Source organism: Phoenix dactylifera, chromosome 14 (genome assembly GCF_009389715.1).
Source record: "Phoenix dactylifera cultivar Barhee BC4 chromosome 14, palm_55x_up_171113_PBpolish2nd_filt_p, whole genome shotgun sequence".
NCBI lineage: Eukaryota > Viridiplantae > Streptophyta > Magnoliopsida > Arecales > Arecaceae > Phoenix > Phoenix dactylifera.
Window position 1 is genome coordinate 1,201,866 of NC_052405.1, and position 25,241 is coordinate 1,227,106.

Here is a 25,241-nt window from a genome sequence, read left to right on the forward strand (position 1 = left end):
TACATATAGCAAATTTAATGAGAAAAAACGTGCACATCTTTTTATCATAACTAGTTTTTTTTTTTTTTTTTTGCTTTGGCGAGTTTATCATACAATGTGTGTATAAATATATTTAATAAAATTAGGAGACATAAGCTTATAGTGTGCCTAAGGTTTTTTTTTTTTTTTTTTTGTTTCCTCACCACAAAGTATATTCTGAATGGTTAGCCATTATTAAAAGCCAACTCTCGTGGCAAACATGTGCCTCAACTCAGGGACATTCCAGCCCCTTGATCAAATGATAACAGACCGTTAATTCTCCTCACACTGCGGCAAATCCAGCGGCATGCTAGGGGCAATATCGGCAGACATGAGAAGGCCATAAATTGGAATAAAAGAGAACCCGAAACACGCGACAGCGGAATCGCGTTATCTTTTTCGCTTATAAAATCACTCCCCCTCTTCAACAGAAAATTTAGAAACCCCAGGAAATGGCGGTCTGCTCCACCTGGATAGCCGTGCCATCGTCGTGCAATCTCCGCCGTTCGATTTCTCTCGACCCCTCCAAACTCTCCGCCTCGAGATCGCTGCGGTCGACGCCGCTCCACCGCCTCACGGCGAGGAGCCGGAGGCTCGCCGCGCTTCCTCAGCGCCGAATAATTACTCCGGTGACAGATTTTTTTTTTTTCCCTTCTATCCGATATCTTTTCTTTGGTTTAGTTTCAAGTTTTGATGATAAAGTATTAGAATTTTAGGGATCTGATCGAGGTGAAATCATCGGTGGTTTTCTTTCATTTGAGCTAAATCGGTGGTGATTTGAGCCTAAATAATACTTGTAGTCTGATTTCCAATGTAGATTAGTAAAAGAATAGATGAAGATGGGGGACGGGTGGGGATTAAATTATTGTTCTGACTGAGAGCTATTTAATATTTAATTCACCTCTTTACAATTTAGTATGGCTAGCTGAATCTAGTTTGACAAGGAAACTAACAACCCAGTCATACAAGTCTACATTTCAGCTGAACAAATAACTTCTTGATTATGATCCTATCCAAAATTGCTGTATGGAATCAGTTCATTGGAAAGTTTGTGGATATGTGTGTGTATAGTAGAGCTAATATTTGGACGGCTACACAGTAGCCCAGATAAGGTTGGTCCTGACCAGATGACTGGGGCCCAACACTGATGATCTGAGCCTTTGGACTGCGATCAGTAATCTCTAAACTACTTACTGCTAAAAACTCATGTAATTTGGAGTTTCTTAGTCTATGCATCCAGTGGTGAAAAAAAAGGTATTGTTCATGTTATTTAAATTGTCAATTTTTTAAAACTAGATGTATAAGGGATGCATAGGCTAGGGATCTCCAAATTACATGATTTTTTTGATAGCAAGCAGTCGATCACATCAAATTACTTGGATTGTTGATGCTGATCTCTTGGTCATCTGGTCAAGATTGATGGGTGCCCATAAATTAGCTCTATACACACTCTCTCTTTACGTACATACATAAATTTGACTTGAAATATTTTACTATTTCAATAAAATTCAATGATATTTAATGAAACATATACATAGAAATATAGGGAATGAGATACCTAATGCAAGCATTCTACTCTTCCTAAGAGGAATTATGTCTCAAATGGCTTCTTGTCTTCCTTCACTTATTGCTCTTAATTGCAAGTGGCATTTACATTAATTATTTATCTACTAGGAATAGCGTTGATATTCTTCTTTGTATTTACTAGGTATGTTTGCAAGATTTCCAAGTTTCTTGTCTTCCTCTTCTTAATCCACCTCCTGTGCTTTATCATGGTTTTGGTCCTTCTTGGTTCCTCATTCTTTTCCTTTCTGCCACTGCTCACCATATATGACATCAGGCATTTTATTATCCTAGCAACACCTAAAAAATCATAAGGGATTCTGCTCATTTGATTGTAGAATAAATCTAAACTGTATATCATCTAGAACTCTCAACCCTAGATAAACTAAATTCCTGTTAAATCTCTCTCCTTTTCTCTGTTTCAAGAAATATCTGAGCAAACCAGAGAAACTTGCCATTAAGCTCCTATAAGATGTAGGAGACTGATGAGACTCAAGAGCATAGCCTAAATATTCTGATGAGTTAACTCTCTTCGCGTCTCCAGTCCTTCTAGGTACTAAAAAGATCCAATGATAAAATCAATAATGGAAGAATCTTAGGAAATTTTGGTGGAAAGGAATCTTCACAACAAAAAAAAAAGAATTTCTCAATGGTATCTGCTGTTCCCTACTTTCTCATTGTAATAAATATGAACACATGTATATGTATGTTTGTATGTTTGCATGTATATGTATATATGCATGCTTACATTCTCATTGTAATAAATACAAACATATTGTATACGAATATATGTATGTTTGCCTATATGTATTGTGCATGCTTGTACTCCTGAGCCTCATTATCAATACAGAAAATTTGTATAGGGCAAACAATAGCTTGCATGTATAACACCACTATACAAGCTTATATTATCCAGTTGCAAACTCATGAAGAATGATATTAAGAATGTACTTTATGCTATGCATGTATAAAGTATATGCTACTACCTTACGTTATCCAGTAACAAACTCTTGAAAGAATGATATTAAGAATGTATTTTAGGCTATGCATGTATAAACTCCATGCTACCACCATATCTGGCTTATCTCTGCCACCTCAGATTATGTTTTTTCTAATTTATTTTGTGGCATTATTTTTTTTTTTTCCGGTGCTTGCTGAGTATTCTTACCATCTATCATATATGGAGCTATAAACCTTGATAACTATGTTGCTTGTCCATCATTTTTTTAGTAATTCTTTTGCAGTAATGATGCATCATGAATTCATGATCACTAGTCGATGCTTTTACTTAAATTGAGTGATCTTTCACATGCCACACCAAATATTATAAGCCACTGGACATGCTGCCAGCCTGCTACTCATCTTTTCAGCATATCTTCAGTGCTTTACCCATAATATCTGTCTCTCTCTCGGATTTGGTTCGAATTTTCAGAACATACACATGAGGAATGGCAGAATATTTTTGAACCACTTGGTAGTGCTTGGCGCAGTGATAAATCCTTTCAATATTTCTACTTGTGTTTCTTTTGATAGTTACATAGTCGGTGATTTGAATGTGGCATAGTAATGGATTGATAACGTTTTGTACATGCTGCAATTTCCTAGAACATCCTCCTCTAGTGTCTGTTGCCAATTTCAGACTCTGATTCACCAGTTATCCATCTTGGCAAGAGAGGTGAAGGGCTTCGCTACTTCCTTTTTGCTTGCACATCGAGAAAGTTCCTCCCAAAATATGCAACTTATGTCTGCTGTGTAATTTCTATCATATCAACCCTTAAGCACGTGTTCTGGCAATGAAATATGAGGTGGGGATGGCATGCAGCTAGCTCCAAGTAAGTGGAATGAGGCTTTGTGGGCATCGTGGCTGATGCCAGCATGTTGACCTAAGGAGTTTTGAACCAGTCAAGTGCTTTTGAAGCTGCTTTTGTGCATGTGTGCATGCATCTAGGCTGGCACATTCATGCCAATCAGCTATTCTGTTTGAATTTCTTGGTTTGTGGATTCTAGAAGGGCCATTTCTCATGAAGCCTTTGATATTCTCCACAGTTGAAGGATGTGCCATAGTGGCTGTTTGTTGCCTTTTTGAACCTCTGGATCCATTGTCCCCCATCATCTTGATCCTGCCAGATATTTGCAACTCTAGCATTTTCCTGAGAACAGAACCTCACAGTTCCGCCTAGATTTGTAAACCAGCATCATTTTTGACTTTCATTCAGGGAAGATGGCACTTCTCTTTTCTTGATTGGTTAGCAGTCTCAACTCTCTATAGCCAAGAATATCTGATATAGATGGGAGTTTACAATAATCCTTGGCGCTCTTTATCTTAGTGTAATTTAAAACAGTTCTTTGATTTTTTTTTTTTACTTTTGTGGCAAGATATATTTATGACTTGGGGGGTTTGATGAAAACCCCCTCCCCCCCCCCCTCATCATGACTTCAATTGCCATGCTGTACTGCTGGTCCCAAAATAAACAACTGATATCTGGGCTGTTTTGATGTAATAATTATAAAATTTGTTTGATAATTCCTCTGCAGGTTGAAGCAAAGAAGCAAACATTTTCTTCATTTGATGAATTGCTAGAAAAATCTGACAAGCCAGTGTTGGTTGATTTTTATGCGACCTGGTAAGCAATTATTTATTCAAGTGAATAACCTGTATTTTTGCACCATGATTGATAATCACTCCTCTTTAGTATGTGTTGATGTTTCCATTGCTTTTGTTATAATAAGTTCTTTGAACTTCTTTTGTTATCATTGGGGGGCTTGAGCTCCTCTTGGTAATAAGAACTACATTCTACCTGCTATGGAGAGGAAGCAACGCTGATATGCGCAGATTCCGACACTAAGCAAAATGACATAAATCCATGGATTCCATTTTTGAGTTAAAGTTTCTCTCTTTCTGAGCTCTGTACTTCTGTCCCAGGTTGGGCAATGGGGCTGTCATCTCTCTCTCTCTCTCTCAATAACAAAACTGGAAGGTGGACCACTTTTCTACAAGTTCTGTTAGGACTTGAATATAAATTTTAAAACATTTCATTTACATAATCCTTTATACACCCATGGTACCATCAAGTGTGTGTCGATTCTATTTTTTACAATTCCTTTTTGTGCAAATTCATTCCTTTTTTTTTGTTTTGCAGGTGTGGTCCGTGCCAATTCATGGTTCCTGTTCTTGACGAAGTGAGTGAAAAATTAAAAGGCAAAATCCAAGTGGTCAAAATTGATACAGAGAAGTACAAAAGGATTGCGAATCACTACAAAATTGAAGCACTGCCTACATTCATCATTTTCAGGGATGGGAAGCCCTGTGATCGCTTTGTAAGATAGAACTAAATCATATTCCCCGCCAAATTATGTCAACCATAACCGGAACTAATTTTCTTATTTCTGATTGAATTATATCTTTACTTGTCTCCATGATCCTAGCTTGACTGTTCTTATTTTGCTGGCTATCTTTTTTGTCCCTATTTAGGAAGGAGCAATGCCTGCTAATGCGCTCATTCAACGTGTTGAGAGTGTTCTTGCAGTCTCACAATAGCATGCTTGGTAAGCTGTTTTATGTATTGAGACTATGGAGTGCCTTTAATGATGAACAGCGTATTATTTAGTTTTTGTTCAACAAGTTAATTTGTTCTTTGGGGTACAGAACTTCATCAACTTTTTCATATTGTGCTTGCTTCATCTCAATCGGTCACTTCCTTTTGATCTCCACATGGCTGCTCCTTTTCATTGTTGAGCAGGTCTAAGTTATGAACTCTGGGGGTATTCTATAAACATGTCTGAGGAGTTGAGATGATGTAATGCAGGATGATTTTTCCAACAGCAAAACCACATGACAAAAGCATATAGTTCTTTTTTCTTGAACTTTGTAACATATCAAATATTTTACCAATTATTTCGGTCTGTGAAATCTACTTGTCTGCTCCTTTGGCTTTCAGTGCCTGTTTGATTCACCATATTAGTTAAATCATGAGACTCAAAGTGCCATGTAAATGTTAATTCTCTTTGTTATGAATGTGCAAGAATAGTTATACTAGGAGTGAATGGAGCAGTTACAAGGAGGGGGCATGGCCGAAACAGTTGGCTCATTGAGCAATTTGGCGAGATTCTGAACTCATGTTTTGTAATATCCTTCCAGATTCCTGGATTTTTGACGGTCTTGCATACTCTTATTTTCTTATGTTTTTATTTATTTAAGTGAAATACAGAAATAGTGGTCACTGGCTTATATATTTTGGGACTGAGGTGCAGAATGGGGGAAATTTTCCTCATGATTAGGTATGACAAATTGGTCTCTCCAAAGCATTGGCAAGTTTTGGCATCCACCTAACCAGCTAGGCTCCTCTTCTTTTTCTTATCATTTTTCTTCTGATTATGTTTTACATTCATGGTGAGGTTATGCTAACTTGAAGGAAGCAACTTTTCACTAAACATAGTCCAACCTTGGTAATTTGTTGGTCCTTTTATTTTTGCCTTTGGGAAGGATGATAAAGTCTCTTTACAATTGCTTTATATAATTCAGTATGGACTATTTTAATTTCTTGAGTTAGATGATGGTAGAAAGTGCTAGTTATGAAGCTAATAAATTTTTTGATAACTGCATCGGAGACTTTAGACTTTAGTGCAAATTCTATCTTTAGAAAGGTCTGGATCTTACTCGATCCTATTAGGCTCTTTTCAATTCTGATATTTTTCGGTGAGAAATTTACATGACTAATAAAAGTTGTGACGTACAAAAAAAATTTAGTTTTGACATCAATTATTTTATTTTTGTAATAATTTAAACTGCCATAAAGAGATGGTTTAAACTCTTAGGAGGGAGATATGTTTTTGCTACTAAATGCATATGGCATTCTTTTTATTAGTTTAATTTAATATAGCGGTAGAGGGCGGAAAGCAAAAAAATAAAAAAATAAAAAATAAAATAAAATAAAAGGCTTTTTTTTGACAAAAAAATGAAAAATAAAAAAATAATTCCGTCAATTATATTAGATTGGAAACCTTACCGAATCCATTGGACTATGTTGGGTCAACTACAGAGGCAACTCACTGCGACTGAATAAATTTTGACCGTAATAAGCCGATACTTGCATTCATCTAATAAACCGATGCTTGGAAACACTGTAGCCAAATCCTTTAAGCTTACGCTACAAAAGAAGATTGGAGCAAAGAGAAACGACGATGGAGATGCGAGCACGCGAGGAGACGGGGTTGGCCCAAGACCTGACCCCGTACATCCCTCCCATCGCCGCTGCCCTCCACGATTCCTTCCTCCCCTCCCATTGCACCTCCTGCTTCCGCCCCTTCCAACAGCAAAATTGTTCCGCCACTCCCCTCTCCTGCCCCGCCTGCGACGCCGCCGTTCGCTACTGCTCCCTCGCCTGCTCCGCTGCCGACTCCATCCCCCACGCCTCTTCCGGCGAATGCCTCCTCCTCAGCCTCCGCCCCCTCAACTCCGGCCCCACCTCCGACCTCCGCGCCGCCCTCCGCCTCCTCTACTCCCTCGACGCGCTAGGCCTCCTCACTCCCCCTCGCCGGGGCGAGTCCCCCCGGCGGATCGGCGGGTTGCTCGCTGGCGATCTAGAGAACGTTCTCGAAGAAGGCGGCGAGGTCGCGGAGAGGATACGGGAGGGCGGGTCGTTGATATCTCGCGCGAGAAATAGGAAGCGAGCGCGAGATGAGAGGAGAGATGGAGCGGTGGCGGTGGTGGAGGAGGAGGCGCTGTTGGCGGTGCTAACGAACGCCGTGGAGGTGCAGGTTAGCGAGAGGGGCGCTCTCGGGATCGCCGTCTACGGGCCGCCCTTCTCTTGGTTCAACCACAGTTGCGCGCCCAACGCTTGCTACCGGTTCGAGCTGGCCGACCTGTCTAAGGGAACCGGTTCGTGTGAGCCGGGTTCGTTTCGGGTTTCGCCCGCTGGTACTGAAGATGCGTCCGCTATGGTAATAATTAGTTTTTTTTTAAAGTAATTTCGAAAGTTAAAACAAGTTCCTAAGCTATACGACTTGTAAAATTTTCTAAAAGTGGCTAATTTAATTGATATCAATTATTTGCTTGGAGTGAGTATGGGGTTTGATGTTGGTTGCAGTGGAAGGCATTAAATTATGGTGAAGGCGGAGCGAGCCATGGTGAAGTTTTGTCTCTCTTTTTGAATTTTGTATTTGTTAAAAATTTATATTGGATTCTTTTATTAATAGATTGATTAGTTTTGTTTCTAGGATTGTGTAGATATGGGCCAAGGGTTATAGTTCGAAGCATCAAACCAATCACGGAAGGTGAGGAGGTTTGCATTACGTACACTGACCTGCTACAGCCTAAGGTACACTTTCTTAAGGAGATGCTATATTTCTTTTGGTTTCCGAATTGCTACGATCTTTCTATTGTTTTGACAAGTTCAGATTTGGATTTTTCAGGCAATGAGACACTTGGACTTGTGGTCAAAGTATCAATTTGTTTGCTGTTGTGAACGTTGTAGTGCATCGCAAGAGATGTATATAGACCGTCTTTTAAATGTAAGTAACTAAAAAAATGGGAATATGATGATCTATAAGTTTGCTTTTCGTTTTTACTCTCACAAGTATTATCTACTGTTCTTTTCTTCTACTAATGACTCCTTTAAAAGATAGATAACTAGTCTGCTCTAAATGCATGCATTAGTTTAGTACCATCAGTTAATTGGGTTGCACTATGACATTCCACTGGGTCGCACTATGATTTGTATATATGCATCATAGTCGCTGTTGTAGACAATTGATTCGATCAATTGCCTGCTAGTATTAATCTTATGTGCAAGAACTGTCATAATATTACACCTATTCACGAAACCAGATTTTTGAAATTCTGGTCGTCGATTTGATTCTAAATTAAATCTTTCCTCACTAGACAAACAGGATGGTTATCGGTCTGTTGGCACTATATATAATCTTTGAGATGTGATAAGATCAGACTTGAGATCTGTAGTTGGATCCTGCATGGGGGAAAATTTAAATATTTATAATCTTTGAGGTGTGGCTACTGTCTTCCAATGGTTGCATAAACTTTTAGTTCGTTAGGTACCTAGATGAGTATCACAAATAAACTGGCCAAAATCATATGACAGTTTTTCTAGATCTTCAAAAAGTCAATGCAAGTTTGAGCAAGACTTACGTAGGTCTTCTACTGCTATCTCACCTCGCTATATTAGTTCTTCTCTTTCTCTTTTTTTTTGGTGTTAAATTGATCTAGGAAACTTCTATTGCTGTTACGTCTTCTGGCTTGCACATAATTTGTCCTAAAAAAATCTTTAAAAAAACTTTTTCTTTATTTTTCAATCTTTTATTAGGGATAAATAATTATAATAATCTGTCGTGCTTCTAATTTTTTGAGCAATACCCAATATTTGAACTGTCATGCTTCTGATTTTATGGACATATCAAGCAGCTACTGATTTTTTGAGCAGTACCTAGGATTTGAACTATCATGCTTTCGATTGTATAGATGTAGCAAGCAGCTAGCTAAAAGTGGGTTTTGATGTTCATTGGTATATCATAGTTGTAGCAGGATCTATCTTGTAGCTCGCATGTAATGTGAGGATCCGTGCGAGTGTCTGTTTAGTTCCACATCGGTTATTTGCCAGAGAGATCTTGAATATTTATACAGAACTAAGAAACCCAAAAAATATCTTCTGGCTAGTCTTTTTGGGCGAGGTCGTGGCTTGTGATAAATGGTATTAGAGCGAACCTGGCTCATGACCTATGTGGATTAGGAAACACTGCAGCATGGGCTCATTGAGGTTGACCACGAGCCGATCGTGGTGCTTGTGATTTGATTTGAATGGATTTGAACCCTTAGCGGAATGATATAATATCAGATAATTATTTATCACAATGTATACTTTTGGGGATTTGTGTGTATGCACAAATGAGGAAGTAACTATTTGAGATATGTATAATTAGCTGTGGATGAAATAGAGATTATTGATATGGAGGGGCAACATATGCACACACAGGCACACAAACAAAATATTTGAGCATGTGTAAGAGATGTGCCTTACTCCTTGGTTGCATAAGATGCACATGTTGTTGTCCATGAATGTTAAATATTGAGTTATGATGGATACTATTATGTAAATGTCAACATCTTGTTTCAGTGTTATGCTAGGGATTTGGATTTAGATAACAGCGACAGCAGAGATGCTGGATGTGAAGAGCTAGCTGATATGTTAGACCAAGCTATATCTGAATACACATCAGATGACGACCCTGAATCTTGCTGTCATAAGCTTGAAAGCATGCTTTCCGGAAGCTATGAAAACAAAAGGTTCCAAGCAGATAATCCTTCAGAAAGCAAGTTCAGATTGCACCCCTGTCATCATCTTTCTCTGAATGCATACATCATACTTGCATCTGCCTATAGAACATGTGCAAACAGCTTACTAACAACTGGTTTGGGTGAGAATAATAATTTGGAGTTCTTCAAGATGGTCAGGGCTGCTGCAGCTTACTCATTGCTGCTCGCAGGTGCCACACACCACTTATTCTTGTCTGAACCCTCACTAATAGCAACCACCACACATTATTTAATAAGTGCAGGGGAATCAATATTGAGTATTGTTCAAAGTCCACCATGGGGGTCGACTGGACCGATATATAAATCAGAAATTTGCTGGGCGGTACATCATTCTCCGAACACCAGCAAAGAAGGTTCTGCTCTTCTTGGGGATAAGTTCAAGGCTGCACCTGTGAGGTTTCTCGGATGTACCTCAAGCATTTTATTGCATTCCTGGCCATTTTTAGCTCAAGGCTTCTGTTATTTGGAAAGTATTAGAAGTCCAATAGATTTCAGCTGGCTTGATTTGGACATGGTTCGATCTCAGACTTTTGCTGTTGGGAGAGATACTACTAATTTTGCTAAGCCAGAGTGTTCTGAATGCAAATACCAAGCAGAAATGTCCATTGAAAAAGAAAGGAAGGGCCTCTTTCAGCTTGCTGTTCATTGTCTCATCTATGGTAGTTACCTAGCAAGCATATGCTTCGGTCCACGGAACTATTTAACGGATCATGTTAAGGAGCTGCTGCATGGTAGTTCTGGTTGTGCTTGTGTTGACATTTTCTTAGGGCCCCAATCTAATGAATGTATGTGCTTTGCTGTTAGCAGTGTTAATGAGAACCTTTTGGTGCATGCAGGAGGGCTTAATAGCCATTGAAGCATTATGCATTTGGAAGCATGTAAATTGTCTATCTTGTTCATCAGCTAGCTAGCACATCTGTGTTGTTTATAAAAGTTGCAGCCAAATTCTGAAATCGGGCTTTTAAACAACAGGGGTCTGGTTTTAATACTGACTTCAGATTAGTACAAGAACTCACACCATCAAGATATATCATTTTTGATTTCTTATGTTAGCTTCACAAAGCATATACGGCAAAGTTTAATTGAAAAGATTGTAAGCATGTTGAGCTCAAGGTATGAACCATCTTCCAGTATGTTTTCTGATGTGAACAATATAATATTTGTTTGTAACCTTTGGTGAGAGTTATTTTGTTCCAAATGTTTTTCAAATGCTTCTTAATTCATCTCTCAGTTTAGTGGCAGGTAAAGCCTTATAAAAGATGCACTAGTTTATGGCACATCTCATGAAAAAAGAAAAAGGTTTGGATCATTGCTGCTGGGTTTGCAATTCTGGTCTCTCTGCTTTAAATAAAGGTGCAGCACAAATTAAAGTTGGCCTTTCCTTATAATAATAAATTCAGTTATGCTTCCAAGTATTCAAGCTTTGTTGCATTGTTCCATAATTGCAGAATATAGAAAGGAACCCCAAGAAGCAGAGGATCTTCACACTTTGAAGTTATGTTTTCTCTCTCTTCAATCATAAAGGAGAGATACTGATCAAAGTATCAGATTTCTGAAGAATAATGCAAGTTGGCATGTAGTAGTCCAAGGCTGGGCAGAACATTGTATCTGAAGCCTGAACGGGGAAAATTTAAAACTGTCGGCTGCTTTCAGGTTTACTAATTTTTCTCCAGTGATTCTAAACCTGCATTTCACTCCATTACTCAGTCTATTATCGATTTCCACTAATATCCCTGCCGTCACTTTTCCCGGATTTCTGGGACTTGGAGGCCGACTTTAAACATGAGTTCAGTTGAATGGACGACGGATGGTTACATTGGAGTTTTACATCATGCACGGTATCGACTGCTTCAAGGACCTTAAATCTCTATAGTTTTCATATTGAAGTATTGAACTCACCTCATATGGGCATCGTACCTGCTTTGATGATACGTAACACAAAGGTTTTAGAGGACGGCAACACTTGGGCAATAACTATATGGGGAAGATCGGTTATGACTCAACCCACCACAAGCTCTTTGGGTTCTGCATGGGTACTGTGCTGCGACCTTTTTTTTTTTTTGTGTGTGTATCCGATTTGCGTGTCGTGCTGAAGGCCGGATGCAACTCTTGGTGCAGCACCGTCCACATGACACCTCGAGGGACCACTACAATGGCATGCCTGAGGTGGGACCCTTCTCTTCTAAGTCTCCTTTGTTTAACTTTTCCTCTGGTACCACAAGAAGGTTGCCTCGTGTGTGACTCGCTTACTCTTCAATTATGATAGCTTATAATTTATAAAAAGTAATTAAGATTTTTGGCAGATCCAAAATGTATGTGCTCGATGAATGCATCGTTTAATCCAATGTCATGAAATTAGCACACCTTTTAGTGGTAAACAGTTGAGGAAAATTCACTTTTCAAAAGGACCTACGTCATTCTTCTTGGTTGCTCTGAAGGGGCGTCCCTTGTTGATAAGAGGAGAATACATGCAGTGCTTTCCAAAGGTGTAGCATCCAATTCCATGCCGAAATATGAATGCGATGAATTGATTCATTCCATGAATGGAAAAACGACGCGTATTTGGTCAAATTTCAACTTCTCCGATGCCAGTTTACATGTGGCTATCTGTTTATCTGGGGAAGGCTTCATCCACAAAGTACGCCCCCAAATTTGGGTGAGCTCATGGAACGAACACCTAAGACTTCAAGTAGGTATATGTCTCCTTCCTTTATCCGGGGAAGGTTCACGGGCAACATCTTCTCACGTGGCAGGGTGGCATCTTGACGTTTCACAGCCACGACGAAGGGCTAGTTTACCCCACCACAAAGGCAACCACAGATCCACCCCTCACTTGGTGGGGCCCATCCACGATTGATATTTGAAGATATTTTGAAGACACGTGTTCACGTCTCCTGTACTCGTCCCAGTAAACATCCCGTGCAAACTTCCGCATAAGAATTACTCTGCTTATCCTCATCCTATCCAAACGAAAGTGACTTGATGCTAATCCAAGACTCCGGAAGAAATAAAACCTCTGGCCCCGGTTACGGATGGGGAGTTATGATTGGTGATTATAATGGATCCGATTTTCCCCTCATCCGCGGGCCCAAAACGAGGGCCACCAGGTCTGATATTGTCCACACAATTCCTTTGGTACGTGTCCTTTAAATCACATTAGCGAAAGCTCACGATCTGTACGTGGCACCGTCCGATCTAGGTGATGTTGTCCCGTGGTGGCCCCCTATGACATTACTCGTCCGCTAACTCCGATAGGACGGCCGAGATGGATCATTGTAGGAGATGTGTGACCCTATACTCGTATGACGTTGCTTCGACGGAGGGCGGGCGGCCGGGCGCCACGACCGAAGGATATCAGAGGATATTCCTGGGATTATCCTTGCCGACACTGCCCCTGAATACCATATCCCACCCACCTGAATGATTTAGCGGGGGGCCGCACCGCCTCATTATCGCTGCGGGCCCCGCACAAGTGCTCTAATCCCGTGGAGCGGGGCTTTACGAGAGGGAGGACTCTGGGTTTTGACTCCACGAGTAACCATGGCACGTGGCCATTCTTGGTGCCTCAACTTCACGGTGGAAGCGTGGGGCTCAGGTGCGTTTCCCTTTCATTTCGCTGTCGAAAAATTTTAAGATGCGAATGGGGAGTCGGTTGAGAGATGCGTTGCTAGCCGTCCGATCGAGATCTAACAGTCACGATGTCGTCATGGGTAAGGACTACCTGTGATGCGCGCAATGTTCGCGGTTTGTCGGCCATCCGAGTCCCGGGCTCCCTTGGCTGGTCGGCAACGGCAAAGGATGGTTGGGAGATATTAAATAAAAGATGATGACCGGTTTAATGATAATCTTGAGTTTGTCAACACCAGTCATTTGACTTGAGGAAAAGATATTAGGTTGATATCTAATCATAAAATTGGAAATGAATTTGAACCATTCAAAAATTTAGGACTTCCCATTCTCTAGAAGATATTATGTGGTTGAGATAAGAAGATATTGAAACTGAAAAACCATATGACGACCTTGGTTTTGGATGATAGAATGCTAAGCAGCCAAAATTCAATTGCAGAGAGCATTGGTCCTCACTTGGACCTCCAAGTATGCCGAGATCTGGTTTTGTCAGCAATGGCTTGGTCTACCATGGAGCATGAGTTTCAGTCTGGAAAGAGTGGAAATAGTCTTTTTTTAGTCTCAAAAGGAGAAAAATATAGGTCTCATAAAAAGAAAGCAAGATGATAGGACAAAGAGAATATGCAAATATATAAGATTTTACTTAAAATAGAAACATTCATATTCAAAATTAAAAAATATTTAGTTATATAATTCTAAAAGACGAAAATATGAAGTTATAAAACTATATTTATAATAGACATATTCAATTCAAGAAAAAAGAAATCAAAAAAGTTTGGAGAAAAAGTGAAGTTGCAAAATTCTGCTTAAATTTCAGTTTTCTAATTTTAAGACACCATCATCACTTTGCACTCGGATAGCATGAAGTCTTCCATAAAATTTTATTGCACAATCCTATAACCTAATATTAGAAAACCAATATTCATTAATTATAAATATAAGACTATGAACTGTATTATATTAAAAGTTCAAAAAGGAGGATGCATAGGGAAAAGAGGTTAATTTATAAAATTTATTAAAAATATATAAATCATAAATTATTGAATAATTTTGTATTTTTCTGTATCAAAGAATAGCTCAAAAAATTAATTTTTTAATAAAAAAGTGAATCATTCAAAATTCATTCCAATAACTCATGTCTCCATTTGCCTCCATATTTTAGAAGGTAGGATAACAATCTCTAGGTTTCAATGAGCGCCAAGTAAATGCTTTTATGTTTTTAAGTGAGTTTTCTTTTCCAAAGTGGAACATCTCTTAATTAACTTTTAAGTAGAATTCTCCTTGGTCCGTATAGAAAAAAAAAAAACCAAAGTTCAAATGCCTTCTAATAATTTAGAAACCTTGGCCACTGATCTTGAAATCTAGAAATGAAAAAAAGGCTAAAAATACTCGCACCTACCTTTCTCTTTTGCATGCGTGGTCTTGAAGTGATCAAGATAAAGCAAAAAATAAAGCACACGCACTCCTACCTAACAAGAAAAAGAAAATATATCATTTTTCAGAGTAACTAATCCCACACTATTATAAAAATAAAAATCTATGTTTAAATATTCTGTTTCCGATTTACCAAAAAAATAACAGTATGCGCAATATATGCGCCTGGCGCGTACTGAACTTTGGCGACTCGATATTCATGCCACATTATGCCTTTTATTTCACTGCGGGCGTCAGCAATAGCATTCACACGGCTTGACGAATCACAGGACTAGAAAGGTCAAAAGAAACGAGGGCCCACCACTCTCAAGCAAATCTTCCCTTATTATCTATTAACGACGTATAAAATAAATCCGATTTGCTTAGCAACTAATTAACTAATATTTATATAAAAACTCAAAAAGGCGTCAGATCCGTGATCCCTGCAAATCAGGACGGTCCATCCGTCCCGGTCCCATCACCTCCCCTCCTATATATACCCCCTTCCTACCCTCCTCTCGTTACCATATACCATCACCACAACCTGATTTAAGCCATCGATCGATCACCGATGTCGGAGGAGAAGCACCACCACCACCACCACTTCCACCACGACAAGGAGGAAAAGCCCGTGGAGTACTCGGAGACGGCCTACTCCACCGGAAGCGGCTACGGCGAAGGCGGCTACGGCGGCGAAGGCGGGTACGGCGCCGGGTACGGCGCCGGGTACGGCGGCCAAGGCGGGTACAACGCCGGCTACGCCCAGACAACGGAGGTGGTCTCGGAGTCCAACGAGGGGAGGTACGAGGATTATGAGAAGGAGGAGAAGCACCACAAGCAGAAGGAGCATCTCGGCGAGATGGGCGCGATAGCCGCCGGCGCCTTTGGTCTGGTATTATTCATTTCACATCTTAACTTGTTCCCGCAGAGCACCATACCATTCTTCTTCTTGTCTTGTGGGCTGTATCACTGATCGTCGGGTACAGACGAAGATCTATAAAATCTAGACTGGTATTCGTCATGCTTGACACGTATCCACGACTCGTGGGGTCCACCATAAGAAGCCTTTTTTGTTATTATTTGGTATAATCGAAAACGAAAGATGATAATGTTAAGAAAACAACACTGTTCTTAATTTGGTTATAATTATTTTTTGTTTTTTAAGCTTCACTTTATCCATATCAAAATCTAGAGATCGATTGGTAATTAAACATTGTGATTTTATCACAACCAATGTTTCAGTATGAGAAGCATGAGGCCAAGAAGGATCCGGAGCATGCACACAGGCATAAGATAGAGGAGGAGGTGGCTGCGGCCGTGGCGGTGGGCAGCGGAGGGTATGCCTTCCATGAGCACCATGAGAAGAAGGAAGCCAAGGAGGAAGCTGAGGAATCTCATGGGAAGAAGCATCATCACCTCTTCTAGAGTGGATGGAACTTTCCTTTCCCCATATCTATATATCTTCCCTTTCTGTTTCTATATTATGTAAGCGTGACATGGTTTGACATGGTGTTTAGGGTGATGTATTTGGGTCTGACAGCCTGACACCCAAATAAGTGCCGGTTTGTTCTGGCCTTGTGATGTTGGCTCTATATATTTTGGTGGTGTGAAGATTTCCTTTCCTTTCCAAAGTTTCTTGCGTTCAAACTGAGGCGGTGCTTTGTTTTAGTACTGATGCAACTAAAGTATAAAATGTAACGACACCATGGCCTCACTATTTGCAGATTTTGAGATGTTAATGATTTTTCTTTTTTTTTTTTTTAAGTAACGAAAGAGAATGTGATATGGCATCTTCTAATTTCGTATATGCCAAATCCCTTGGCCCCACTTAGCTTCTAGGCCATCAATCCGGGAATAGTGATCTTGATAAAACGACAAACTTAATGTCCGGATCTTTGAGTACAGCGCATCACTGTATCTCAAATGGCTAGAAATCACGTGTCTGCGTCACTCGCCGTTGTAAAAAAAAACTTTAAAAAATTATATATATATATATATATATATATATATATATATATATATATATATATATATATATATTAAAAATATCAGATAGCTATATTGGCTGTGGTAGTTTAGGCGGGCAACGATCCTCTACGTGGTGCATTTTGCACCGCAGGATGCTGTACATCGGTGGCTGCCACGTTATCCATCCGCAGCGATCCGCTGCGCTATCCGCCAAGGTGCCGCATTGCTTGAAATATGCGGCGTGACGACTTTGGATGTTTGACAACCGTTCGTCTTCTCGATTGGATGACGTGGTGGCCTCGGGATTTGTGTGGCCAGCTTTATGCGTGTTGCAAAATTGAGGGCATAGGGCGATGCGTGATTGATGGGATGTGCTGCCTTTTGGATGCCCATCCTTCTGGTTGAAGCACCCATCATTATCCGACAAGGGCAAATGCATTGAAATGGCTCCACCATGATCAATAAGATCGAACGAAATGGGTGGCGAATGACGTAATTGGAAAAGAAAATAGAACGGGAGAAGATTCAGTCTCTCTTATTTGAGCTTTTATTCTTTTGGAGCGAGAACGTCTCTTTATTTATTTACACAGTAACGAGTAGACTTATTGAAGATTATATACAACAGATATGCAAGGGAAGCTACTTGCAGGCCAGGACTCGTTACTATCAGCAAAGCATGCATTCTATCCATTCCGCCCTGCAGCCGATGCAGGTTATTGACCTCATAATTGTTGCCTTTGCCTACGCGATGGGGTAAATTTACTGGCCGTTGGAGAAACTTGTGTGGTGTAGCATGGATGAAGAACTAAGAAATCTAAGTAATATTTTTTTGACTAATGAGTTGTTACGTTAATAATCTTTGCACAAGGGCAGACTTTCTTGTCTGGTTCTAAGCTATGGACAAAGATCAAAATTCTCAGGATGGAGATAGGATACCTCGAGCCTTATCCTGAACTTGATATCAACTTCTTTTCTCTCTTGGCCTACCTTTACCATCCCACCCAAGCAAGCTGTAACCAGCGAAGGGAGCTTGTCAGCTCGACAAAGTAGACCACTCGAACGCTTTCATGAGCAAGGCGAAGTCAAATCTTTCGTTTAATTGTCATAGATTTTTTTTGAGTAAAATCAAAGGATCCATTTTAAAGTGCTCGAATGATGTAACAAAAGCACATGGTTCACGAGTTGGATTAGCATTCGTGGTTAGAGATTTTTAAATAAATAAATAAAATCATGGTCAGAGATCAAAATTCCACTTGATCATAATGAGAACCAGGATCACAACACATTGTGATCAGATTATGTCAGGTTCTAAAATCTCAAACCACTAATAATTTTCTTGCTATATGATTTCATCCTCTTCATATTAACAATGCACTGTCTTGCTAGAATAACATCCTATGCATTGCTTTGAGAAAATTTAAGCTGGTGCCAAAATGGACTTTGAATAGTTATACTGGTTTTGGGTTGACCAGGTACGTCCGTGATTTGGTTCGTTGGACTTTTTGTTTATTGGGCCCGGTTTTAGTAATTGGGCTAGTTTTATGGATCAGGCTTGATATAACGGCTGCTTGGGTCCCCCTGCCTCTTCTTTTCTTTCTTTCTTTCTCTTTTTTTCCATTTTCTTACTCTTCTGTATCTATTTCATCTCTGACGAAATATATGATGATCTTTTTCACAGTTTTTCTGGAAAAAAAATGAGCTTTGACATCATGCTAAATATGAAAATACATATCTGCTCGAGCAGTGGTGTGATAGCCTAGCTTCCTTGGGCTAGTGGGCCGGCCTGAAGAGGCTGGGTCTGTTGGTGTTCGAGCAAGCCTTGTTGCAGGTGAGAGGCGGAGAAGAAGACTCCAGTTCTTCCTTCCCGATATCGCTGAACTCTGATAGTTCTAAGGCAATCCAAACACCAGCTAAACCTAGGGATCTCATTTATTAAAGGTTCCCCACCTCGTCCGTTGAAAATTATCCACGATAACTCGAGGAATAGCCTCCGATCCCAAGCTTGTCTTACGAGTTTCTCCCTTAATTGTTCACTGAAAAATCCACCGGATCACCTCGCCAGACTGAGGTAAGCATCGTCCATTTCTCTCTCCTTTTTCAAGTCCTGTGGCCATTACCACCGTGATACTAGTTGGCGAATCGCCGGAAATTAATCTAAAACAGGAGTGCTCTGTTTTGGTTACTTTTCTCTTTATTCACCATCGTGAGTTGCTAGATTTAGCCGAGTTTCACCACTTCTTGAGACCTTTGAGATCGTGTGACCATTGGACAGTAGAATCGGCCATGGTCTAGGCTGAGTTTAGTGTAGATCCCTCTCTATCTTTGTTGTTTTCCTCTCTCTTCTTCTTTACGCCAGCTAGCCACCATCATCAGCGATGATTGTGGCTGTAGGAAGCTCGTGGCCGCCGTGGTTGCCCCAGGTTCTGGCCGAAGAGGAAGGGAAAGATAACTTTCCTTCTTCATGAAGAAGAGAAGAGAGGTTTCTCCCTTCTTTCTCTCTCCTCTCTCTACCTTGCTCTCTCTTTCCTTCATCTTTTCTCTATCATTGTTTCTTTCTCTCCATTTTTCCTCTCTAGTTGATCCACGTAATTGATGGAAGGGATTCGAGGGATCTAGTGATGGACCCCTAGTGGATACCGGTAGGCGATCTAGGTTACTAGTCTACTATATAATTCTTTTTTTGATAATTTAGTTTGATTCTGGAGGGAAAGAGTTGTCTGTGTAAGAAGGCATTGATTGGGGTACTCTACACCCCAGCTCGTAGATTGCGAAGCGGGTTAGTGAATTGCTGTATTTGAGTCTATTTTTGGTAGAGGTAAGAATCCTTGCACCTGATCACTAGTATATATACATATTTATTGAATTTATACCACTGGTTTTGCATCGTGTGGTTTGTATTTATGGATTTCGTTTTGCATGAGATGATATGTTTTATATCATTTTCAGTATGAACATACTTGTATGATTATTATATGAGGATATCAATTATTGAAAACATTATTATATGAACAATGATGATAAATATCTTTAATTTGTAAGAAATACACTATGTAATTAGAATTTGATTCGATAAAGATAACATGTAAATTAGATGGATAAGAAGTGGTTTGACTAACTTCGGCATGGAATAGTCTCCATGAGCTTACATATGGGACAACCTCCATGGGCTCCATGATCTTATACATGGGACTGCCTCCATGGGTTTACACGTGGGATAGCCTCCATCAGGTTACACGTGGGATAGCTTTCACGAACTTACGCATGAGACAGGCTCCACGAGCTTTTGCGTGTGATAGCCTCTACGGGCTTATGTGTGTGACAGCCTCCACGGGCTTGTGCGTGGGATATTCTCCACGGGCTTATGCGTGGGATTTTATTTAGCAGTCTTGGACTAGGTTATGATTTTGGTTAGTCAAGATCTAGAGAAAGATTAATACGAAACTTGGAAATTAAGATAATGAGGAAAAAAATGACACATGGCGTATGAAACTATTAAATAATTGGTTAAATTGGATATATATATATATATATATATATATATATATATATATATATATATATATATATATATATATATATATATATATATATATATATATATATATATATATCTGTGTGGGCGCGCGTGTTTCTTTGATAAGATGGATATTAATGGCTTATGTGCTTGTTGTTTTGAATGAATTTTTCGAATATTATTATGGTAAATATTTTATCTAGTATTGTTTATCTGATTATTTATAGTGTAGCGGTTGGAGATTGTTATTGGACTGAAAAAGTTCATATCTATCTTTACATTTTTTTTTCAGAGTCAGAGGATGTGTAATTTCAGATAGGTGAGACGCGGAGTTTGAGCTGCAGAACTATTAGTTAGTTAGTTATTTCTATTTTTCTAATATCGATGAACATCTGAATCTTGTAATCGAGCAAGTTGGTTATTTAATTATAGTGGTTTTATCGGATTAAATTGATTATTAATTATTATTTTAAATTTTTGGTATTATTTAGATATTGTTCATTTTAGGTCTTGCACGATCTTTACGGCTTCGTTTTAGGAATTATGTTGCGTCATGTGGTCTACCGAATGACAGGTTCGGGGCGTGACAAGTGGTTCCACCTTTGCATCATTACCACAATGGTGAATTTTTGCGTTGGTTTAGCTCTTGCCCTGTGGTACAATGGGAAGAATATATTGAGAAAGAGCACTAACGGAGGCTTTGACCAAGGAGCTGAAAACATACCAACAAATGCAAGATGACAAGGGAGCAGTTTAGAGAGATATATAGGAAGTAATATGGAAATATTCCGGGGGAAAAATGAATAGAGGAAGGTATAAACTAACCCTTAGCGATATTGGGAGACACAGCCACCGGCCCAGTGTCAGGGCCAAAACAGGGCCTGATGTTGCGGTCAAGGGTTCCTAGAAGTTGGTGTAAACTAAATTAAGCATGACTCCTTTTAAATGAAGTGTAGTCTTGTTAATTAAATTTCCTATAGAAGTAGTTCAGCTCATTTGTTTCAATTGGTTAGTCGCCAGTCGCCACGGTCATGTCTGTAGACCTCATGCTGCCGGCCATTGTACTAGGTCATGGACTAGTAGAAATGTCTCAACTAATTGTTGTAGTTTTCTTGTTTCTCCAAATGGACATTTATAATGGGACCTAATAGTCACTAATAACCTACTCCTCTCTTACTTCCAAATTCCAGTAGCAACAAAACTTACTACAATCATGGAAGAATTATGGACAAGAATGAATTGTAAAGAACGGTTCAAGATATCCATCCTAATGACTCTTGTGATGACAAGAATAACGAAGCAAACAGAACTCTTGAAGACCTTGCAAGTACTATAATGGACGCAGTAGAAATTTATAATGGGAAACAAGTTGCTGGCTGAACTGGGAATTATAATTAGAGAACCGACAAATCTCTTATTTAAAAATTTAGCCAGGCGTCACGGATTGCAGCTCAAGATGTAAACCCTTTCTCTATAAAGTTGTGGGCGTGAGGATGGTAATACATTGCTTCTAAGACGAGGTTCCCTTTCCTCTTCGTTTGCGTCCGTAAGAGAAAGATGAAGTTTTACTTGCTCCTCTTAGTGTCGATGTACGTAGCTCTTGTTCGGCTTCATGGCCAAGGAGTCGCGGCATGGCCGGTCACAGACCCTACGGATGGTTTCATCTCTCTCCCTCTCAACAGCTCCAGCTTCGACATTCACAAACCTTATGACCTCCCTGTGAGCGAGCGATACAGCGTCACCAATGGTGTTCACAAGCTGTGGGTCCTGTCTGCTGACAAGCCCCTCTCTCCAATGAGTCCGACTGCTCCTCGTTCTGAGATTCGGATACGTGTATGAATCACAAAAAACTCAACTATCTCGCATTTCTCTTCTTTTTTCAGCATCTCTTCCTTGATATTCTAGGTGAAGAAGGTTTTTTTTTTCCTTGGTGAAAATGGGTTAGGATTTCTAACTCTTTCTCGAGAAAAAAAAAACACTCTTTCTTAAAGAAAAAAAAAAAAAGGCACAACGAGCTCCTTTTTGTATTATTTTCCACTTTTTTTTCTATTTTTGTCTGTTATCGAGATGTTAACTAACCTAAATTCTGTGATACAAATGAGGTCCAAGCTGCCATTTCCTCAGCACGAAAGGTCAAGCAGGATAACTAAGAAACCTTGATATATATTCAACTAACCAGCCAATCTTGGGCCAATTTTATCTGGGAAATCTAGTCGCTCCAGAAGTTATTCCTCTCAGTTCATATGATATTAGGCTATTAAAAATGGTTTTGCTGAGGTTTGTTTATATGCATATGCTTTAAAACTGACTAAAGAATCCCTTAGTCTCATCATATTCTTGATGATTTCTCTCTCGAAGGGATATGACTACTCTTCTGGAGTGTGGCAATTCGAAGGACAAGCTTACGTCCCAAGCGGGACAACCGGTGTGTGCATCATGCAAGTCTTCGGAGCCAATCGGACGAACACAGCTACAGCACTGATGCTGAGGATCTACGACGGTGCACTCATGTACTATAAAACACGGCTCATAGAAGACGATATCTATGGGAGATGGTTTCGAGTGAATGTGATCCATGAAGTTGGTACAGGGCTGCTAAAGGTTTTCATTGATGGAGATCTGAAGCTGGTTGCAAAAGACCGTGGAGGGGCCTCGCATTACTTCAAGTGTGGCGTTTATGCACAAAATTACAGCTCCTACTTCATGGAATCCCTGTGGAAGGACATCAAGGTCTTAAAGTTTCCTCACTGAGCTGAAGCATAGAAGCTACTCTGTTTGAGTTCGAGGGAGAAAATAATGACTCTGTATTAGTTTTGCTTCCTTCGAATAACAGTTTGTAGCTCACAATAAGATTCCTGGTCTAGTATCCTTTGTCTTGGTTAGATTGGTCGAATACTTTAATTTATTCATCACCTTTTTTATTTCCTTCTTTTATTGTTGGGAAAAAAGGACCTCCTACTATTGGGCTATTTCATAGGTGCCAACATGGTTTGTCTCAGTCTGAAAATTTTGACTCAGCGTATTTGATGGATCTCTTTCGCTGCCATTAGAAGTACAAGGTACAAAAGAGTAGAAAAAATACATCAAAAATTTAAAAAAAATAAAAGAAAAGACAAGCAATCTATTTCATTTGAGAACTTGCTTACATCGATGCAAAGAGGGACAGCTTTCACTTTGACATAATACAACTTCAAAGTTCAATGGAACGACACCTAATGGTAAATTCTCGATCCTCTTTTGCTCCATATTCTAAAATAGTACAGAGAAGTTATAAATTTGAAAGAAAATTACGCCACTTGTTTTCTTAAAAAAGGTTTGGACTGCGGATAGAAATTTTCATCGAAGAGCTCTAGAGGCATATGCATAAAACCTGAGAATCCGAGATCACCATATAATCGAATGCCTGATCAGGGACCTCAAAATAATAATACTGCCATGACTTGTTCCCTTTAAAGTTCAGCAAATTCCACCAACTTTATAAGAAAAATAAGAATTTAGGAAAATAACTAAAAAATTATTTAGGGACTTAAGAAATAATTTTTTACTATATTTCATGTTTGAGAGTCTTTAGCTGTGCGTAGCATAGCTGCTGGCTAAAGGGTAGATAACGTGAAGTTATCCAATTTAATCGCTTAGTGCACCTAAAATATGGTGGATAAGCTTGTTTATCAAAGGAGCGAAAGGGTACTGGAGTTATTAGGTATCCACATTCAGACCATATGAAAGGGAGTTTGTAAGCCTTGAAGAATTTAACATCATCCACATTTGCATTAACAACCATGAAGGATTGAAGCATACTGGGCCATTTGACCGGCCCAATTGAATTTGGGCCAAAACACACACACAAAAAAAAAAAAAAAAAAAAAAGTCGGCACGTGCCGAGCACGTGCCTGGGAGGGGAGAGGAGTCCCGATGAGAGTCATCTTCCTCCCGATATCGCCGGAAGGAATCCGACTTCGTGAGTCCTCCCTCTCCCTCCAAAGCCTCCTCCCCGAGCAATCTCCGTTATTTCTCCCTCGTTCTTCTTCTTCTTCTTCCCGCTGAGCTCGCGGTTGCACATTGTTGGGTTCGCCGGAAATCGAGACCACCGGACGCCGCCGGCGGGGCCGAGGTATCACCCTAGCCTTCTTCCCCTTTTCTTGCCCTTCTTCCCCCGAGTTGGAATCACGGCCGCTGTCCGAGAAATCGGACGGAAATCGAGCGAGAGAAAGGTTCCTTGTTTACTCTGTTTCGGCTCTCCTTTCCTTTGGGTTTCGCAGCCGCCGCCCGCCGGGTTCGGCCGGTTTCCGCAGCCCTCCTCTCTCCTCTCTCTCTCCTCTCTCTCTTTCTCTTTCTCTCTTCCGCTTTTATGCATCCTGTGAGAGGGTCTGCCTATCTTTTGCCCCACATCGTGTGAAAGGAGGTGAGAGAAAGAGAGAGAAGTAGACAAGGGGGGGAAAGGAAGAGGAGAGTAGAGGAGGGTCTCGGTGCAGCGTAGGAGGATGTTTGCAGCATGAAGGAAAGAGCCTTCAGATCTGGTGAGGCCCTTCTCACTCTCCCTTTTTTTTCGGAAGTGGGGGGGTTGGAGAAATTGGCAAAAACTAAAAAATTAGGAGAATCCATTTTATTTTTTTATTTGATTTGAATTTGAGGTATGCTGTAAGGTGGATAGCACTGTTTGACATGATAATTTTTATTCTTATGACTCTTTTACTTTTTGAATTATTAATATTTTTTATATTAAAATACTAATAAAAATAAAATTAATAAAATTTATCTCTAAAAAACTGCAGCATGATTGCATCTATAGTATGCACTGGCTACAATATTTTG

At 39.8% G+C, this 25,241-nt stretch overlaps 4 protein-coding genes across 12 annotated transcripts; all 4 read left to right on the forward strand.

The window, feature by feature from the left end:
- The first annotated feature begins 470 nt into the window (after positions 1–470).
- Positions 471–5,119, forward strand: LOC103701227 (thioredoxin Y, chloroplastic-like). The gene is made up of 4 exons (XM_008783219.4): positions 471–647; positions 4,117–4,205; positions 4,722–4,899; positions 5,054–5,119. Exons 1-4 carry the CDS (start codon positions 471–473, stop codon positions 5,117–5,119), a joined length of 510 nt encoding a protein of 169 aa, XP_008781441.2.
- Positions 654–12,271, forward strand: LOC103701226 (protein SET DOMAIN GROUP 41). 8 transcript variants are annotated; one of them, XR_005514635.1, is made up of 9 exons: positions 654–4,205; positions 4,722–4,899; positions 5,054–5,127; positions 5,322–7,521; positions 7,668–7,707; positions 7,786–7,898; positions 7,993–8,091; positions 9,708–11,020; positions 11,139–12,271. XR_005514635.1 is itself a non-coding variant. In XM_039133249.1 (9 exons), exons 4-9 carry the CDS (start codon positions 6,763–6,765, stop codon positions 10,761–10,763), a joined length of 1,962 nt encoding a protein of 653 aa, XP_038989177.1. In that variant the 5' UTR covers positions 654–4,205; positions 4,722–4,899; positions 5,054–5,127; positions 5,322–6,762; the 3' UTR covers positions 10,764–12,218. The 8 variants fall into 8 exon arrangements, 3 of the variants coding, with proteins under 3 accessions (XP_038989177.1, XP_038989175.1, XP_038989176.1); XR_005514637.1 differs by having other exon boundaries at positions 11,150–12,271; XR_005514636.1 differs by having other exon boundaries at positions 9,708–11,940; positions 12,026–12,218.
- A 3,112-nt stretch (positions 12,272–15,383) lies between these two features.
- On the forward strand, positions 15,384–16,672 carry LOC103701223 (abscisic stress-ripening protein 5-like). The gene is made up of 2 exons (XM_008783213.3): positions 15,384–15,839; positions 16,190–16,672. The coding sequence occupies exons 1-2, from the start codon at positions 15,519–15,521 to the stop codon at positions 16,370–16,372; spliced, it is 504 nt and encodes a 167-aa protein (XP_008781435.2). The 5' UTR covers positions 15,384–15,518; the 3' UTR covers positions 16,373–16,672.
- A 336-nt stretch (positions 16,673–17,008) lies between these two features.
- On the forward strand, positions 17,009–23,323 carry LOC103701383 (citrate-binding protein-like). 2 transcript variants are annotated; one of them, XM_039133250.1, is made up of 3 exons: positions 17,009–18,983; positions 20,722–22,262; positions 22,788–23,323. In XM_039133250.1, exons 2-3 carry the CDS (start codon positions 21,987–21,989, stop codon positions 23,178–23,180), a joined length of 669 nt encoding a protein of 222 aa, XP_038989178.1. In that variant the 5' UTR covers positions 17,009–18,983; positions 20,722–21,986; the 3' UTR covers positions 23,181–23,323. The 2 variants fall into 2 exon arrangements, 1 of the variants encoding a protein (XP_038989178.1); XR_005514639.1 differs by lacking the exon at positions 20,722–22,262.
- Positions 23,324–25,241: the final 1,918 nt, after the last annotated feature.

What these genes read in the sequence shown, in the direction of transcription:
- LOC103701227 (XM_008783219.4), top strand. Translation starts at nt 471, where the DNA reads ATGGCGGTCTGCTCCACCTGGATAGCCGTGCCATCGTCGTGCAATCTC. An exon ending in AGCGCCGAATAATTACTCCG is followed by an intron (nt 648 to 4,116) that starts GTGACAGATTTT and finishes ATTCCTCTGCAG; the next exon opens with GTTGAAGCAAAGAAGCAAAC. An exon ending in GTTGATTTTTATGCGACCTG is followed by an intron (nt 4,206 to 4,721) that starts GTAAGCAATTAT and finishes TTTGTTTTGCAG; the next exon opens with GTGTGGTCCGTGCCAATTCA.
- LOC103701226 (XM_039133247.1), top strand. Translation starts at nt 6,763, where the DNA reads ATGGAGATGCGAGCACGCGAGGAGACGGGGTTGGCCCAAGACCTGACC. An exon ending in CTGAAGATGCGTCCGCTATG is followed by an intron (nt 7,522 to 7,667) that starts GTAATAATTAGT and finishes TGTTGGTTGCAG; the next exon opens with TGGAAGGCATTAAATTATGG. An exon ending in CTGACCTGCTACAGCCTAAG is followed by an intron (nt 7,899 to 7,992) that starts GTACACTTTCTT and finishes TGGATTTTTCAG; the next exon opens with GCAATGAGACACTTGGACTT.
- LOC103701223 (XM_008783213.3), top strand. Translation starts at nt 15,519, where the DNA reads ATGTCGGAGGAGAAGCACCACCACCACCACCACTTCCACCACGACAAG. An exon ending in CCGCCGGCGCCTTTGGTCTG is followed by an intron (nt 15,840 to 16,189) that starts GTATTATTCATT and finishes CCAATGTTTCAG; the next exon opens with TATGAGAAGCATGAGGCCAA.
- LOC103701383 (XM_039133250.1), top strand. Translation starts at nt 21,987, where the DNA reads ATGAAGTTTTACTTGCTCCTCTTAGTGTCGATGTACGTAGCTCTTGTT. An exon ending in GTTCTGAGATTCGGATACGT is followed by an intron (nt 22,263 to 22,787) that starts GTATGAATCACA and finishes TCTCTCTCGAAG; the next exon opens with GGATATGACTACTCTTCTGG.